Source organism: Setaria viridis, chromosome 4, assembly GCF_005286985.2.
Source record: "Setaria viridis chromosome 4, Setaria_viridis_v4.0, whole genome shotgun sequence".
In the NCBI taxonomy this organism is placed as follows: domain Eukaryota; kingdom Viridiplantae; phylum Streptophyta; class Magnoliopsida; order Poales; family Poaceae; genus Setaria; species Setaria viridis.
The window spans coordinates 7,309,085-7,326,984 of record NC_048266.2 but is presented as its reverse complement, the minus strand read 5'-3'; the positions used below and the strand labels follow the sequence as shown (position 1 = coordinate 7,326,984).

At 45.4% G+C, this 17,900-nt stretch overlaps 2 protein-coding genes and 1 non-coding gene across 3 annotated transcripts; 2 read left to right on the top strand and 1 right to left on the bottom strand.

The window, feature by feature from the left end:
- Positions 1–7,266: 7,266 nt before the first annotated feature.
- LOC117854367 (small nucleolar RNA Z247) lies at positions 7,267–7,408 on the bottom strand. Its single transcript, XR_004640292.1, has one exon. It is a non-coding gene; the product is annotated as a small nucleolar RNA Z247 (small nucleolar RNA).
- An 806-nt stretch (positions 7,409–8,214) lies between these two features.
- Positions 8,215–11,384, top strand: LOC140222550 (protein ALP1-like). The gene is made up of 5 exons (XM_072293400.1): positions 8,215–8,444; positions 9,077–9,107; positions 10,045–10,554; positions 10,639–10,864; positions 10,945–11,384. The coding sequence occupies exons 1-5, from the start codon at positions 8,215–8,217 to the stop codon at positions 11,382–11,384; spliced, it is 1,437 nt and encodes a 478-aa protein (XP_072149501.1).
- A 795-nt stretch (positions 11,385–12,179) lies between these two features.
- On the top strand, positions 12,180–13,289 carry LOC140222549 (uncharacterized). Its single transcript, XM_072293399.1, has 2 exons — positions 12,180–12,701; positions 12,774–13,289. Exons 1-2 carry the CDS (start codon positions 12,180–12,182, stop codon positions 13,287–13,289), a joined length of 1,038 nt encoding a protein of 345 aa, XP_072149500.1.
- Positions 13,290–17,900: the final 4,611 nt, after the last annotated feature.

Sequence of the window (17,900 nt, the reverse complement as noted above, 5' to 3'; positions counted from 1 at the left end):
TGATAATTGTTTATCCTGTTTTCCTTGTTACCTACTTGTGGACTAGCTACAGACCCCTAGCTAGTCCACCTTACTTATATTCATATACATACTTTTGAGTTATGGATGGGCATATGCCATGACTTTGGTGATGGGATTCATTGTACACTCTCGCGTGTGTTTTGGGTGAGTGTGATTCTTTGTCGTGTTTTGGCGGGAGCGAGCCGCGGTTGGTACTGAGAAGTGCCTTGCCAGGGGAGAGCATTCTGGACTCTCTCCACCCACCTGCCTATGGCGGATACTTTGTTTGACACTAAGGAGCAGGTGACATACTTGTATGTTGCAGGTGCTTCGGCACATACTTGTAGAGTTGAGTGCTCGCTCTCGACCCCTAAGGACCTAGTCAGTTTACCACCAGTCACAGTATCTATTTTTGTACATACCGTTCACCTTGTTATGGGCGGGGTTTGGTCCGAGACTAGTGGTGGATAGTGTTCAGCCTGTAGGCGGATTGGAGGATCAGTGTAAGGAGTTCGAGGCATTGACCTGCTCTGACCAGACTTCATTCCGGCGTGGGTAGGTTTCACAGCTTTGAGGTCCTCAACTGGTGATGGCGTGCCCTGCAGTTGAAGGACGGTTCCAAACTCGAGGAAACAGAAGAGTATTATCCACTTACTAGAGCTCCGTCCGTTAGGTGGGGTTTGGACGGATCGCTACCGTTCAGGCTCCATCCGTGCGGGTACAATTGTACAACCTCTGCAAAGTGTATAAACCTATAGCTATAGTCCGTGTCCACTAGTTATGGACAGTGATGTTGACTACCGCTACTTCTGACTAGACTTATATTTATACTTCTACCTTCCCTTTTTGAGATAGGCTGGTGTTTGCCATTGAGATGTGAGGGAAGGGAGCTCTCACATCGCCTAGTGTGTTTGGGTGCTGGATTCTTGGGTGAAGGATCTGGTGATTTGTGATGACTTCCTTGATGTGAGGTATTGACCTTGGAGATAGTATTGCTTTGATGCATCCTTGATTGTTGTTGCTGCTGCATATACCTCTACAGCCATATATAGGTTGATCCATGCATATAGTATAATTCCCCCATTTCCTTGGCTTGCTACTTTTGGAAGTTGACATGGCCTACCCGCTTCTCGGAGAGATGGTGGCTTTTCAGGGTTGGAGCCCGACTATGACTTCGATAACGACAGATGGGAAGACTAGGGATGGTTCCTCGCTCAAGTCACCTCTGAAGATGTTGTTCACCACGCTACATGTTTCCGCTGCGTCGATGTTTTACCTTTCATAATTCAATCCTGATGGACTTGTATCGGCATGAGCCAAAGTGTTGTACTCAATATTTATGATATTGTTACTCTGTTGCTATTCTATATTTCTGTGTTGGTATGGATTTGTACTATCTGAGATAGGGATACATAGATGATAGCCTTCCTAGGACTATCACGGAGGTGCGTAGGCTTGAATTCTTTAAAATTGGAATTTGGGTCATTTCAAAATCCACCCTACCTCCTCGCTATTGCCAGAAAAGATAAGGAGAAAACAAATCTCCAATACCATGAACCGCGGCATGGAGAAACCTAAACCCTAAAATTGGACTTGATCTACTAAAACTTATTAGAGAGATGGATCCCCACTCTCTCCAGCCTCCGGTGAGATGCCGGAGGTGGGAAGGGAGGGGGACCAATATTGGTGGTGGAGGCAGAGGGCCGGCGGCAGGATCATGGTGCCGCCCTTGTCGCCCTTTAGGATGACGTGGGGTGATCCATTTTTTCTATCTAAAATTTTTAGGGCTTGTAACTGGCTGTTATCGTTGTGCCACCAGTTGTGCATGGGTCTTGTAATCCACCCAACCCACCCATCATAAACCCAATCCAACCCATTAGAACTTTTAATACATGGATCGGGTGGATCTGGGTAATACACATTAGACCCATGGATCAGCTCCTTCCACATGCCTCCGTCGCTGGGCTGCTGGAGTTAGTGCCGTGACTTATCCTCGATGACACAGAGGTTTTGCGTGGCTGTGGACGTTGTGAGAGGTGTGTCGCACATGGAAACAGCAGGCCGGGTGCAAGCGGCAAGCACAACGACGGCAACGGCGGCTGTGCGAGCAGCAAGCACGACGATGGCAGCGGTGTAAAGTAACCAGGTAGATTATGGAAGCGTTCTCACCTCCCAGAGGAGTCTGTGTGGTTATATTTATATTGGCCAAGCACCCTTGGCGTGGTTTACAAGATGCAGTACAACTCTAGATGATCTCTCCAACTCTATCTCCAATATCTCTAATATAAGAGTTTGTTACATATAATATTCCCTAAGTGTGGGATGAGATCTCCTGTCGGTTGTACCTAGGATTCCAATACATGCTTTCTATCACTAATACTCCCCCTCAATCATAACTTACATAAGTTGAGATTGTATCTAAATTCTTCAAGCTTTCATTGTGTCAATGCTTTAGTAAAACCATCTGCTAGTTGATCATTGGTGGAGATGAAACATACCTTGAGAAGTTTTTGTGAAACACGCTCACAAACAAAATGATAGTCTACCTTTATAAGCTTTGTCTTCGCATGAAACATTGGATTGGCTAATAGGTATGTGGCTCCAACATTATCACACCAAAGTTGAGCTTGCGGTGGGGTTGGCACTTGTAATTCTCGGAGCAAAGTTTGTATCCAAATGATTTCAGCTGTCACATTGGCCATAGCTTTATACTCAGCCTTTGTGCTTGATCTAGACATAGTCTCTTATTTCCTAGAACTCCAAGAAACTAAATTCGACCCCAAGAAAACAGCAAAGCCACTGGTAGAATGCCGATCATCAACAGAACCTGCCCAGTCGGCGTCCAAGAAACCACTAACCATCATTGACACTAACTTTCCAATGTTAAACCCAACTTGAAGATTATATTGTAGATATCTTAATATACGTTTTACTGCAGCCCAATGCACCATTGTTGGAGAGTGTAAGAACTAACATACCTTGTTAACTGAGAAAGAAATATCTGGTCGAGTTAGTGTTAGGTATTGCAAAGCTCCCACAATGCTACGATACTTGGTTGCATCTTCGGGTCCTAAAGGATCTCCTTCTTCAATTGATAATTTTTCAGTGACCAAGAGAGGAGTGCTAACTGGTTTGCATGACATCATGCCTACTCTTTTGATAACATCTTGTGCATACTTGCTTTGAGACAGAACTATCCCATCTTGTCTCTTCTTCACTCCAATACCAAGGAAATAGTGTAGTTCACCTAAATCCTTGAGAGCAAACTCAGCCTTCAAATCCTTAAGCAACAATGAAATAGCTTCTTGATACGATCTAGCAACAATAATGTCATCAACATATATAAGCAAATATATAGTTGTTGACACTATTTTTTGATACGTATCGAAATTGGCGTCAAAAGGTAGCGAAGGTGCTAGTACAGGGCGAAGGAACAACGGCTAGTGGAATCGGCTAATGGAGTCACAGCAGTCCAGCCGACGGAGTCACGGTAGCCCAGCCGATGGAGTCACAGCGGTCCAGCCGATGAAGTCACAAGGGATCGGCTGATGAGAACAGAGGGATTCAGCCGATGGAAGGTGATGGAGACCCAACCGATGAAGACCCAACCGATGGAGACAGAAGGGCCTAGCCAATACCAGAAAGGAGATTCTATCCGATCGGGGATTTCGGAGATTCGGCTGAAGATCTTTCTAGATAGTAAATATAGAGTTAGTTAATAAAGGTTAAACTCATGTCGGACTCTTGCACGAGTCATTTTTTATTTAAATAGCTTGTTTCTTAGAGATAAATTTTGTATTTTGTCGTAATCGACCACGACTAGGAGTTTGGGATTTTAGGATATAAATAGAGGCCCTGCGAGGTCTTAAAAAAGGACATGTACACACATCAATACAAATCAACTTTACTCGCAATTTACTTTCAAGTCGGTGACTTCGCCAAAGTTATCTTTTTCTTCAACGAGTTCTTCCAAGTTAGCAGGGCTGCATCAACTTGATCTCCGGCTGGATTGTGAGTTCCGCGTCTACCGAGTAATTTCTAGGCTTTAACTTCCAAGCGCATCGTTGTGGTTTCATCTAGATTTATTCACCAAGTTATCGATATCTGCTAGATCTACAAGTTCATCTTGTTGTTTTAGCTTTTATCACCATTATCCAGCTTGAAGTAGTTTCTATCGACTTTTTATCCTGTTCTTCTGTCAAGAGATTATCGTACAACCGATTGAATCTGTTTCAAGTGTTGTTCGCATAGCACTGTTCAGGTTACGCTCTCAGCATTTCCTCTACATTGATTACGCATACATCGCCTAATCTAGCCGATCATATCTATTCGTATCGGCTACCTAGCTGTCACGATTCCTTGTCAATCGGCAGGTCAGATTAACTAGCACGCTCGCGTTCACCACGCGCACTAATTTACAAACTGTAAAAGTGCGAAGCAGATTCTCTCGAGTTTCTGCGTTAGCACGTGGAAGTCATCGTGCGATTTTTGCGTCAACAATAGTCACATTACCCTTGACATAAAAGAAAAGTGACGTATCAGCTTTGGAGGATCTAAAATCGAGCTGGAGTAGCTTCTAGCTCAACCAAAAATACCATGGTCTAGGCGCTTGTTTTAAACCATACAATGCTTTATCAAGCTTGCAAATGTAGTTCGATTTTAACTTATCTTCATACCCAAGAGGTTGCTTCATATATACATCTTCCTCCAGAACACCATGAAGAAACGCGTTCTGCACATTTAGTTGATGGAGTTAACATCCTTTCGATACAGCAATAGACAAGATAACTCGAATAGTTGCAGCTTTAACTATTGGACTGAATGTATCTTCGTAATCAATACCATACCTTTGCATGAAGCCTTTAGCAACTAGATGGGCTTTGTATCTGTCTATAGTACCATCTGGTCTTCTCTAGATTTTGTATACCCACTTACAATCTATTAGATTTGTATTAGGCTGTGGAGGAACCAAATGCCATGTTTGATTCCTTGTGAGAGCATCAAACTCACTGTCCATTGCACCTTTCCAATTTTCATTAGCCCACGCCTCTATCAAACTTTCTGGTTCACCAGTAGACGTCAACAAGCCATATCTTATTGTACCATCTGTGTAAACTTTGGACTTACGAATTCCCTTCTGAAGATGAGTTACATGATGACTCATTTGCTGTTGAGAGGAGCTATCTGCAGAAGATCCTGCAGCTGCTCCCACTTCATCCACATCCGATCCTGTGGCCGCTGGTGCTTCCGACGCGACTATAGGATTTGCACAGAAGATCTGGTTGTCTGCTGGTTTTGTCGGGACGGCGACGCGGGAGAATCCCGCGCTCCCGACAGCGGTGATGTGGCCATTGGCGGTTCGCCCGCAGCGCCCGCGGCTATCGAGGTTGATGCTGGGCGTGATCCCGAGGCTGATTCACCCTGCACATTCCTCATTTTTGCGTGCAGTTGCAGGAAGATCTTCCTGGTGATCTATGCCATGGTGCAAACCTGTTTTAGCAAGCACCAAATTCTCCAGAATTTTCACCATTAGCTCCAGAATTGTTAGTAGTATCAGGCAGAGTATTAGAGAGTTGATCACTATGTGTTTGTCTCCCGTGACTGATACTGCTATTTGGCACAAGAGCTCATGGAAGGAGAAGAATTTGAGACCGAAGGAGAGCACCAGAGTTTGGGTGAAGTTTTGAGGAAGGGAAAACTTGTTCATTGAACATCACATCCCTTGAGATGTAGACGCGGCCAGTAGGCACATCTAAACACTTAAAACCTTTATGCAACACACTATAGCCAAGGAAAACACATTGTTTAGATCGAAATTGCAATTTTTGTGTGTTGAAAGGATGAAGATTGGGCCAACATGTACAACCAAAGACTTGTAAAGAATCATAATCAGGTTTTTGCTCAAGAAGAAGCTCTAAAGAAGTTGAGAATTGAATGACCCGAGTAGGGGTTCGATTAATAAGATATGTTGTTGTGAGAAAAGCCTCATCCCAGAACTTTCATGGCATGGACGCCTGAGCAAGAAGAGGAAGCCCAACTTCAACTATGTGTCGATGTTTTTGTTCTGCAGCACCGTTTTGTTGGTGTGCGTGTGGACAGGAGACTTGATGTGAAATCCCAATTTGGGTAAACAAAGAATTCAACCTCTCGTACTCTCCTCCCCAATCAGATTGAACAGCTATAATTTTGTGATTAAATCGTCTCTCAACAAGATTTTGAAACTCATGAAATTTGGCAAACACATCAGATTTATGTTTAATAAATACAAGTAAACTTGCTATAATCATCGATGAAACTAACATAATATTTATATCTCCCCATAGAATCTAGAGTAGGCCCCCATACATCAAAATAGATGAGTTGCAAAGGTACAATAGACACGCTAACAGATCTAGGATAGGGGAGTTGATGACTCTTGCCTTGTTGACATGCATCACACACCGACTCACTACTAGAATCTAAAGAACAAGGCAAATTATTCTTTCTAATGACTTGCTGAACAATAACTGAAGAAGGATGGCCAGGACGACTATGCCAAACTGTAGTGGAGGGAGATTTGTGAACGCCAAAAACATGCTTGCTTGAATGGAGAGATTTGAGAGGAAACGGGTTGAGGCCACCTCTACATCTACCTTGCAGCAAAGTTTGCTTCGTCTCTTGGTCCTTAACAAGAAAATAATCAGGATGAAATTCGATATAGGCTTGATTATCAGGGTAAAGCGATGAACTGAGATTAGATTTTTCTTTGATTTGGGAACATGAGTATATTATTTAAGAATAGATCACAGTTATACGAAGGAACAACACAATGACCAACATGACTAATACTCGTACCTGCTCCGTTTGCAACAAGGATCTAATCATTGCGCATGTACTTCTCCTTGACTTTTAGCTGCCCAAGATTGCTTGTAATATGATCTGTAGCTCCGGTGTCAGTATACCAATTTGTATCTACACCGTATGAAGGTGTTGCTACTGCCACCAATCTTTCATCAGGGACGTAGTCTTCATCGAAGCGATGCCAACATTTAGCTGCTGTGTGATTCACCTTGAAGCACACCTGACATCTGGTTCCTGACGAAGAGCTAGAGGGCTTGTAGTTGGACCTGCCACGACCACGTCCTCCACTAGCTTCATTATTGCGACCTCCAAATCCACGTCCGCCATTGTTTCTTCCTCTGCCACGTGAGTTACCACGGCCTCCTCGACCGCGGTTTGCAGAATTGACTGAGGATTGTGATCCACCATGGAACAAGTTGAGTCAGCGCTCAAAACTTTGAAGCTGAACAAATAGTTCATTGACCAAGATTGATTTAGCACGAGCCAAGACCGCCGAGACAACAGGGTTAAATTCCATGTCAACTATTCCTGTCAGGATGTATTCAACTAGTTCTTCCTCTTCAAGAGCTTTTCCTACAGATGCCATCTCATCTCCAAGCGCTTTCATCTTGCCGACATATTCAGCAATGGACATGGCCCCCTTCTGAGCCGTAGCTAGCGCAATCCGAGTGTTGACTGCTCGTGCGCGAGTTTGAGAAGCATATATCTTCTCAAGGGTGCCCCAGACATCAGCTGCCGTCTTTGCCGTGGCTACCTGCCCAAGTACATCTTTGGACAGAGAAGAAATCAGATAACTCATGAGTTGCTAATCACGTGCCACCCAAGCGGCATACCCTGGATTTGGCACCTTGATGGCCTTGCCATCTTTGCTTTATCATCTAGTTGCACGGGCGGAGCTTGGACCATCCCATCGAGAAAGCCTTCAAGCTGTGCGCCTCTTACAGCCGGAAGGACTTGCACCTTCCATAGAAGGTAGTTGGTCTTCGAGAGTTTCTCTATCACCGGCAAACCAATGGGGCTCGGCATGGAGAAGCCTGAATTGGAGGAACCTGCCTTCTAGATGTGTTGTGGAGGTCAAGCTCTGATTATCATGTAAAGCAACCAGGTAGATTATGGAAGCGTTCTCACCTCCCGGAGGAGGCCGAGTGGTTATATTTATATTAGCCAAGAATCACCCTTGACGTGGTTTACAAGATGCAATACAACTCTAGATGATCTCTCCAACTCTATCTCCAATATCTCTAATACAAGAGTTTGTTACAGATAATATTCCCTAAGTATTGGATGAGATCTGTCGGTTGTACCTAGGATTCCAATACATGCTTTCTATCTCTAACAAGCGGCAACGGCCGCGCGTGAGCAGCAAGAGCAACAATGGCAACAGCAGTCGCGCGCAGCAAGCCGCCGATGACAATGGCAGCAGCCACGCGCGAGGAGCAAGTGCAATCATGGCAATGGCGGCCGTGCGCCAGCAGCAGCCACGATGAAGGCAACGGCAGCGGCGGCCGCGCGCCAGCAGCAAGCACGATGATGGCAACGGCAGCGGCCATGTGCGAGCAGCAAGCGCGGCGGCAGCAAGATGGCAACAACATCGACGACCAAGCGTGAGCGGCAAGCCTAACGACGGCAACAACGACAGCTGCAAGCGACCGGCGAGTGCGACGAGGCCACAGCGAGGCAACAACAACGGCCATGCAGAGGTTTCTGGAGCAATGTCCATGGTGCCGATGCGGCTGTGCAGCAGCAATTGGCCGTAGGTGAGCCACCTCTTTTCTCTAGGGGTGTGATTGGTTGCTCGCATATACCCGGAACCGAGCTCCCCGCGTGCGAGTAAGGCCTGATTGGTTTCCTGGGCCTTCCGCTGGGCCTGGTTCGCCGGATGCAAAAACACCCTGGGAGCCTGGCTCCCGTGGTGCGGCCGATTCGACCTTCTCCCCAGAGCCAGGCTCCGCGGGTGCGGCGGTGCGTGCAAGGCGAGCGCGCGGCGGGCGAAAAAGCTTTGGGCGCGTGCACGCGGGAAGCTTTGGCGCCTTCGCTAGGGTTACCGGGCGATTTCGCGCCATTCCGCGGGCATAAATGTCGACCCCGACCCTTCCCCTTCCCCTTCCCTCTCGCGCAGATTTGTTCCTCCACCGGCGGCTCGCAGGTTAGGGTTCCAGCCTTGTCCACTGTCGTTGTTGTTTCGGATCTCTGGAGGCCTGATCTACCACCCCCATGTCTTTGTTTTGGTTTGCAGGTTCGAGTTGTTGACGGATCTGTTGGGCCAGGCAAGTTTTTTTGCATCCTTTGTTCGGATTTCATCAAAACCGTAACCCTAGGGTACGATGATCCCACTGACCTGTCCTTTCCTTATGTGACACACGCAGTCCCCCACTGGATCTGAGTTCTTCGGTTGTTCCTAGGTACGATTCTTGAGTTGAAGGACCCGATCTGATTTCTTTATGGTTCGTATGTTCTTTTTTGAAGTTTCCGCACCCGATCTAAAATAAGAAGTCGTGTTCTGAGTGATTATTATTTTTGTTTGGATGCTAGGTTTCCCGATTTGACCCCTCCTCCTCCGGACGCCGCTGATCTGTTCGTGGTTCGGTTGCGGAGCTGAGTTCCCCGTCCTCTAACACGCTGTTCTCCCTGTTGCTGTTGTTGCGGTAAAATATCGTAGCCCTTGCCCCTCTGTGCATGCGCATGGTACCCTAAAACCATGCTGTCGATGGTTAGTAGGTGGTTCAAATGATTGGTACCAGTGTTGTTTGATATGTGAGCATACTCTGAGCACACTTGTTCATGATGTTGATGCGTGTATATGGATAGGAGCATGTTTTCCATGTGAATGATATGTTTTTAGATTGGTCTGAGCATTGTTGTTCATGTCAATGATGACTACTATGTTGATCTTATTATTGTTGTCCATGTCACTGATGTTTTACAATAGTCATCTGAGGCATGTTCTCTGCTGTCAGTGATGTTTTCATATATTGACCTAAGCCTTGTTGTCCTTGTCAATGATGTGTTTAGATACTGATCTCAGCCTTGTTGTCCATGCTTGTGATGTTTATACATTTAGATCTGAGCTTCTATTGTCCATGCCAATGATGTTTATACATTTATGTGAGCTTCTGTTGCCCATGCCAGTGATGTGTTTATATGTACTTCTGAGGATCTGTTGCCCATGTCAGTGATCCTTATTTTTGCATGTTATTCATATAGATGGGTCTTGAAGACAAGAGACGCATGCTTATTATTCATGCAGCTGCTCTAGTGGCTGCCATGTATGCATTCTTCCTGAATAGGCTTAGGCTGGCTAAACCCTCACGTCCGCAGATTAGTTATGCCCCCATGAGTGCTATGGATGAGGAAAGGCAAAAAAATTTGGATAGAATATATAACTGTAATGATGTAGAGTGTGTAAACATGCTACGCATGAGAAGAGCCCCTTTCTTTAGGCTATGTAATTTGCTTAGGGGCAGGGACTTGCTTAGAGATACCATACATAGCAGTGTAGAAGAGCAAGTTGCTATGTTTCTCCATGTTGTTGGGCATAACCAAAGGTTTAGAGTTATCCATCAAAGTTGGAGGAGATCTGTAGAGACAGTAAGTAGACATTTCAAAGAGGTGTTGTATGCAATTGGTGAACTTAGGCATGAGATCATTAAGGCTCCATCAACTGAGACACCTCTTAAGATTAGAAACAGCTCAAGATGGTACCCATATTTCAAGGTAACACATTAGTATCCTTATGACAGACATAATGCATAATTCAGTAAAATTTTTGTAGATGATTGTGTTGTTGGGTTTATGTAGGATTGTGTTGGGGCTATAGATGGCACTCACATCTATGCTAGAGTCCCAGCTAAGATGCAATCAGCATTTAGGGGGAGGAAACACTATACAACTCAAAATGTCCTAGCTGCAGTGGACTTTGATTTGAAGTTCACTTATGTGTTGGCTGGCTGGGAGGGTTCTGCACATGATGCCACCATTCTAGCAGATGCACTAGAGAGAGAGGATGGTTTAAGGGTTCCAGAAGGTAATGAAATAAATTAGTTCCTTAAACCTAGTTACAAACTAGTTGACTGTAGGACTAATACCTGTTTATAATCTTTCTAGGGAAGTTCTATCTGGTAGATGCTGGATATGCATGCCGTCCTGGATTCCTACCTCCTTACAGGGGTACTAGATATCATCTTAATGAGTTCGGTGGTAGAAATTACCCAACCAATCCAAGGGAGCTGTTCAATTTGAGGCATTCTAGTCTGCGTGTTACGGTTGAAAGGGCTTTTGGGGCTTTAAAAAATAGATTTCGCATTATTGACAACAAACCTTTTCATCCATTCAAGACACAAGTGAAGTTGGTCCTTGCTTGTTGCATCTTGCATAATTGGATTCTGGGGCATGGACCTGATGAGGTTATTCCTCTTGAGTCCACATGGGAGCCTAATTCTGTTAATGGACATGGGGTCCCTGTTGATGACAATGCAGCTCGGGCTTCTGTTAGAGATGAATGGGCTAATGAAATGTGGGCTAGTAGGGGTAATGCACATTTGTAGACATTGAATAACTTTGCTACTGTGTTGTAATGTTCTGTTCCCTTTGTACCTTGAAACATTGGACAACTGGTCTATGATGTTATGTTATTCCTGTTTCTTTCTCACATTGAGGCTTGGGCAACAATGCTATGATGATCTGTTATTCCTCTTTCTATCTCACTTTGAGGCTTGGACAACAATGCTATGATGTTTCTGTTATTCCTCTTTCTTTCTCACTTTGAGGCTTGGACAACAATGCTATGATGATATTTTTTTCTGTTTCTTTCTCAAATTGAGGCTTGGACCACAATGCTATGATGACCTGTTATTCCTGTTTCTTCCTTACTTTGAGTCTTGGACAAGTGTGCTATGATGATATATGCATTCTGTTAGTTATCCATGAGGCTTTGGGCTATATGCAATGATGATCTGTTATTCCTGGTAGTTGTCCATGAGGCTTTGGGCTATATGCAATGATGATCTATTATTCCTGGTAGTTGTCCATGAGGCTTTGGGCTATATGCAATGATGATCTGTTATTCCTGTTAGTTATCCATGAGGCTTTGGGCTATATGCAATGATGATCTGTTATTCTTGTTAGTTATCCATGAGGCTTTGGGCTATATGCAATGATAATATGTTATTCCTGTTAGTTATCCATGAGGCTTTGGGCTACATACAATGATGATATGTTATTATTGTTTGTATATGCATTGTTCTATACTTATTGCGCATACATAAGGCTGTGGGCTGTATGCAATGATGTTTTACTAGTTCCTGAGGCAATGGGCAACATGCAATGATGTTTACTAGGACATGGCACAAGTGAATGGTCAGTTTGACCTGCTGGAGGAACTTGAGGCTGCTGAGGTTGCTGCCCAAGCTGCCATCCATGCTGCTGGCCAGGCTGCCGCAGCTGCTGGTGGCCAGGCTGCAGCTCAACCTGCTGCCCAGGCTGCACCTGAAGCTGGTGCCCAGGCTGCCGCAGCTGCTGGAGGCCTGGCTGCAGGTGTTGGTGGTGCTGGGCAGCAACCCAGGGCTGCTATGAGGTGGACTAATGTGATGTCTGCATTTGTGCTTCGCCGGTTCTGTCAACTGATCTCTACTGGTGTCAGAACTGACAAGGGGTTCAAGGAAGTGCACTTGAACCAAGTTGCCAAGAGTGTGGTTGAGTTCTCAGGGCTTGAGGTCACAGGGACTCAGGTCTACAACCATTTGAGGAAGTGGAGACAGAGGTGGGTCAGGGTGATCAAGCTGAGAGAGCTGAGTGGTGCACTGTGGGATGATGACAACTTCATGATCACTTTGGAGGATGACCACTACAAGGGCCATGTGCAGGTAATGATCTATCCTTATTTTTTAACTACTACTATATATGCATTATCTGACCATATGTTGTTTGCATTTCAGGCACACCCAAAGGATGCTGAACTGTTGAACAAGCCCATTGAGAACTACCAGCAGATAGAGGTGATCTTTGGGAATGGGTTGGCAACAGGGAAATATGCTATGGGATCGAGTGAACCTTTGGGGTCCCCTTCTGACTTTGCAGATTCAGAGAATGACCACATTAAGCTGGATGATATGGCAGGGAAGGGTCAAGCTGCTGGTCCTCTTGGTTCAGAAGGAGGGAACAAGAGGAAGAGGTCCATGCTTAGTGAGGGGGACATTTTGGTGATGCAAGGGATGACTGATGCTGTGAACAATGTTGCCAATGCCATTATTCAGACCAAGGTAGAGGATGTGCACCCTGATCTCTATGATGCTATCATGTTCATGCCTGGTTTCACTGATGAAGAACTGATGGCTGCCTATGAACACCTTCTTGGCAACAAGGCTCATGGTACTGCTTTTGTCAAGATGAATAATTCTCACAGGGTGCTGTGGTTGAAGACCTACTTGGCAAAGCACTTCTACATGCACTGAGGCTCTAGTGCAGAGACCTACTTTTGTGCAGTGACTATTCTTTTGTGCAGTGACTGCTGATCAGATGGTGGCTTCTTTTTGTGCATGAGCCTCCTGGTCCACTCCTTCATTCTTTTATGCAGTCAGGCTGACCCTGTTCTGTTGGTAGCCTCCTGGTAGATGATTTGTGACTGAACAATGATTCCTCAGATGTGATGACTGTCTGACTGGTGATGACTGAGCATATGCCCATTGCCTATGATGGTGCTGTGTTGATTCTGAGCATATGCCATTGCCTATGATGTTGTTGTTGCTTTATTGTTATTTTGATTCTGAGCATATGCTTGTTGCCTATGATGGTGCTGTGTTGATTCTGAGCATATGCCCATTGCCTATGAGGTTGCTGTTGAGTTGTTGTTATTTTCATTCTGAGCATATGCCAATTGCCTATGATGGTGCTCTAGTGGCTGCCCTTGCTTTGTTGCTTTCATGTCATGCCATATGCCCAACTTTGTGCAGGTACTTGTGCTGCCTTGTCAATGTTGCTGCTGTTTTGATGTTGCATAGCTTCTGTTGTCCTCATTACTGTCATTTTGGTACCTACTTGCATATAATTCAGAATTTGAGGTCATTGGCCTTTTATCATGATCAGTACATTCCTGATTCAGTCATTTATCTCAATTATGTCCTAAATCATGTCATTTTGCAATATTATTTCATCTAATGCATAACCTGTGCTACATTCTGGTCATTTTCCTATTTCCTTTAATCTGGTCCACAATCTGCGCAATAGCCCTTTGCTAAATGATCTCTCATGTTAGTTAACAGAAGTGGAGCACTTCTTGTCAGGTTATTTGTTAGCCCAATTATACTGTGTTCTGTGCTAATTTCTGTCATTTTCCTATTTCATTTAATCTTGTCCTGTAGCTGAGCATTAGCCCTTTGCCAATGATTTGCCATTTCTGTTATCTCAAATTGAGCACTTGTTGTCAGGTTATTTGTAAGGCCAATGCTACTTTGATCTGTGCTAATTTCTGTCATTTAGCTACTTCCTTTAACGTGCTCCTGAATCTGTGCATTAGCCCTTTGCCAATGATCTTTCATTTATGTTTTCTGAAATTTAGCACTTGTTGTCACTACTATTTGTAAGTACAATTGGACTTTGTAGAGTGCTAATTGCTGTCATTTTGCTACTTCCTTTAACCTGTACCTGAATCTGAGCATGAGCCCTTTGCCAATGATCTGTCATTATTTTTTCTGAAATTTAGCACTTGTTGTCACTACTATTTGTAAGTACAATTGGACTTTGTAGAGTGCTAATTGCTGTCATTTTGCTACTTCCTTTAACCTGTACCTGAATCTGAGCATGAGCCCTTTGCCAATGATCTGTCATTATTTTTTCTGAAATTTAGCACTTGTTGTCACTACTATTTGTAAGTACAATTGGACTTTGTAGAGTGCTAATTGCTGTCATTTTGCTACTTCCTTTAACCTCTACCTGAATCTGAGCATGAGCCCTTTGCCAATGATCTGTCAATATTTTTTCTGAAATTTCGCACTTGTTGTCACTACTATTTGTAAGTACAATTGGACTTTGTAGAGTGCTAATTGCTGTCATTTTGCTACTTCCTTTAACCTGTACCTGAATCTGAGCATGAGCCCTTTGCCAATGATCTGTCATTATTTTTTCTAAAATTTAGCACTTGTCAGGTTATTTGGTGGTACAATTGGACTTTGTTCTGTGCTAATTGCTGTCATTTACCTACTTCCTCTAACCTATTCCTGAATCTGATCAGTAGCCCTTTGCCAATGATCTGTCATTTATGTTTTCTGAAATTTAGCACTTGTTGTCAGGTTATTTGTAAGTACAATTGGACTTTGTTCTGTGCTAATTGCTGTCATTTAGCTACTTCCTCTAACCTATTCCTGAATCTGAGCATTAGCCCTTTGCCAATGATGTGTCATTTTTTTTTCTGAAATTGAGCACTTGTCAGGTTATTTGGTGGTACAATTCGACTTTGTGTTGTGCTAATTGCTGTCATGTAGCTACTTCCTTTAACCTGTTCCTGAATCTGAGCATTAGCCCTTTGCCAATGATCTGTCATTTTTGTTCTCTGAAATTTAGCACTTGTTGTCAGGTTATTTGTAAGGCCAATGATACTTTGTTTTGTCCATTTTGTAGAACACATGGCGTGGTACGTTGTCACTGTTGGTCGTCACACTGGAGTCTACTGCAGTTGGGAGGCTTGCCATGATCAAGTGAATGGATTCAAGGGAGCATGCTACAAGAAGTACAAGACCAAAGACGAAGCGATGGAAGCTTTTCATGGTGCCAAATTTCAACCTACTGAGCTACCGGCGCAACCTCGACCTATTATCAACAATGCCCAATGGGACTGTAAATATATGTTCATGTTGTTAGAGGCTTTAATTATCTTAGTTCAAGCTGTAATAATTGTGGTTTTAGTTTCAAAGTCTAAGTAATTTTAGTTTAGTTACAAACTCTACTTTCCTCATAAACTATGTTCAGCTAGGTAACTTCACCTCCTCAATGCAAGTGGTGATTCGAACTGCCTCTATGCGACCAACCAAACAACGTCTCTTTTTTGAATTTTAGATTCGTACATGCAACCAATCACCGTATCTTCGCAGCCTGGTTTAACTCAAACGATAACCAAACACGACCCCATTGCATCCCCAGATCCTAGTTCCGGCCGGCCAGGTTCTCTGATGCGAGCCAAGCTTCTCAGGGAAGACAACCAATCACACCCTAGGTGCTTTGGTACCTGGAACCAGCTGACCCACCCAATCCAATACTATCTGATCCGTCTAAATTAATCACTAAATGGGTGGATCAAAAACCCACCCAAATGCGTGTAAAACCACCCATGCACAGGCCTTACTTGTGGGTTGCCGGATCCACGTGGGGTGGACTTCGAGTTCGGTCGCGAGTGCCGGTTGTCGGGGTGTGGGTGGGCTTGTTGTTTTTGGCTCCTGCCTTCAGGTCGTGAGCGCGTGAGGCGGACGGCTGGACCGGGTCTCGCAGCACGCTGCCCGGCGCCTGCGTTTCACCATGCGGTCTCGGCACGCTGCCGCGACTGCAAGTGGCAGCTGAATAGCTGACGGGTGTTTGGTTCTTTAGGATCTCCTAAAATTCATATCACATCAAATATTCGGATGTTAATTAAGAGGACTAAATATGATCGGAGAAATGATTTCATACTGATTGGCAGCTGCACAGGGCCCACTCGCTGGTGCTCGCACGCCGATGCTGCGACACCTTTACAGCGAACATCTTTTTCCTTCCCTTCCTCTCTCTTCCTTCCTTATCTATTCCTTCTTCCTCCGCCGCCGTTCTTCTTCCTCACGACTACGCCGCTGCCCCTGCCACTGCCCCAACAGTCCGCCTCCCTCGCAGCCGACGGCGCCACCCACGGTGCCGCGGCTACCCACCGTGCTCCCGCTGGCTGCTCCCACCGCCCGCGGCTGCCGCCGACCTCACCGCCGACCCACCAACCTCACCCGCCGCCTCCACCCCGCCCTTCCAAACAACTCGGCATCCTCCGCCCCCGCCGCCAGCACAGCCTACCGGTTATCCTGCCCCGACCCCAGCTGGCGGCGCCCTCGCCGCCCAACAACCCGCCACCGCCACCGGTCGACCGCCGGCCCCAAGCTCTCCTCTAAGTCCGGCGGCCACAGACCAATCTCGGCAACCCCCAACCCCGAAAACTCTAACCTCTATCTTTTTCTTCTCCGGCTGCGAGCCACGTTGTCTCTCTTCTTCTCCTCCAGTTGCGAGCGGCGTTGCGCTCTTCCGATAACGTAATCTCTTCGGTCGCTGCTAACAGGTAGCGGCGCACGCGCGCTCTATAAGGTTTTCAGCTGCACAGCCTTCGTCATGATACGCTGACATCAAGAATCGCAAACATGAAAAAAGAAAAATGAGTTCTGCAAAATAGAACAGCATGTGTGCGTCCGTACATGGCTACGTGGTTCTCTTCTGTTCATGCACGGACGCACCCACAGCCCGGTGGGAAGTTGGTGCCGTGGAGACATCAAGAAGGAAGCCGATCAAGAACGAGCCGTGCCAAGTTCTTGCTTTTGACCTCCACGAGTGCTACCAAAATTCTTTTTTTTTCGAAAACAGCTACCAAAATTCTTGCATGTTTGGATTGGAGCCCAAGCAGTCGTACCAAAATTCCAGCCGTACTAGCCGGTACACCCCAGGTAAGCTCAAATAATTGATGAATTCGTTAAGAGATGCTGATCATATTGCTCGTCACCAACCGTACAATTAGCCCGTACTCGCACTTTTTTTTCAAGAGAACATGTCTAGAGCATGTGTTTCATTAAGAGGGAGAAAAAATACAACGACCAAGCATTACCATGCATCAGTCAGATCGTCCAGTTCGTAATTAACGGCCAGCCAACCCGAAGCAACAAGACGGCGTCCCATCGCAGTACACCACTGCACAGCCACACATCATGGACCTATGCCATCTGATCATGATGCTCATCAGCTATGCTTCGAAATTTGAATTTTGCATGCTTTTTTCCCCATGTGCAGCCATCGCGGTGTGCGACCTACTCCGGACACCTGGACGGTCGCGGACGCCAAAACCCCGGTGCCCA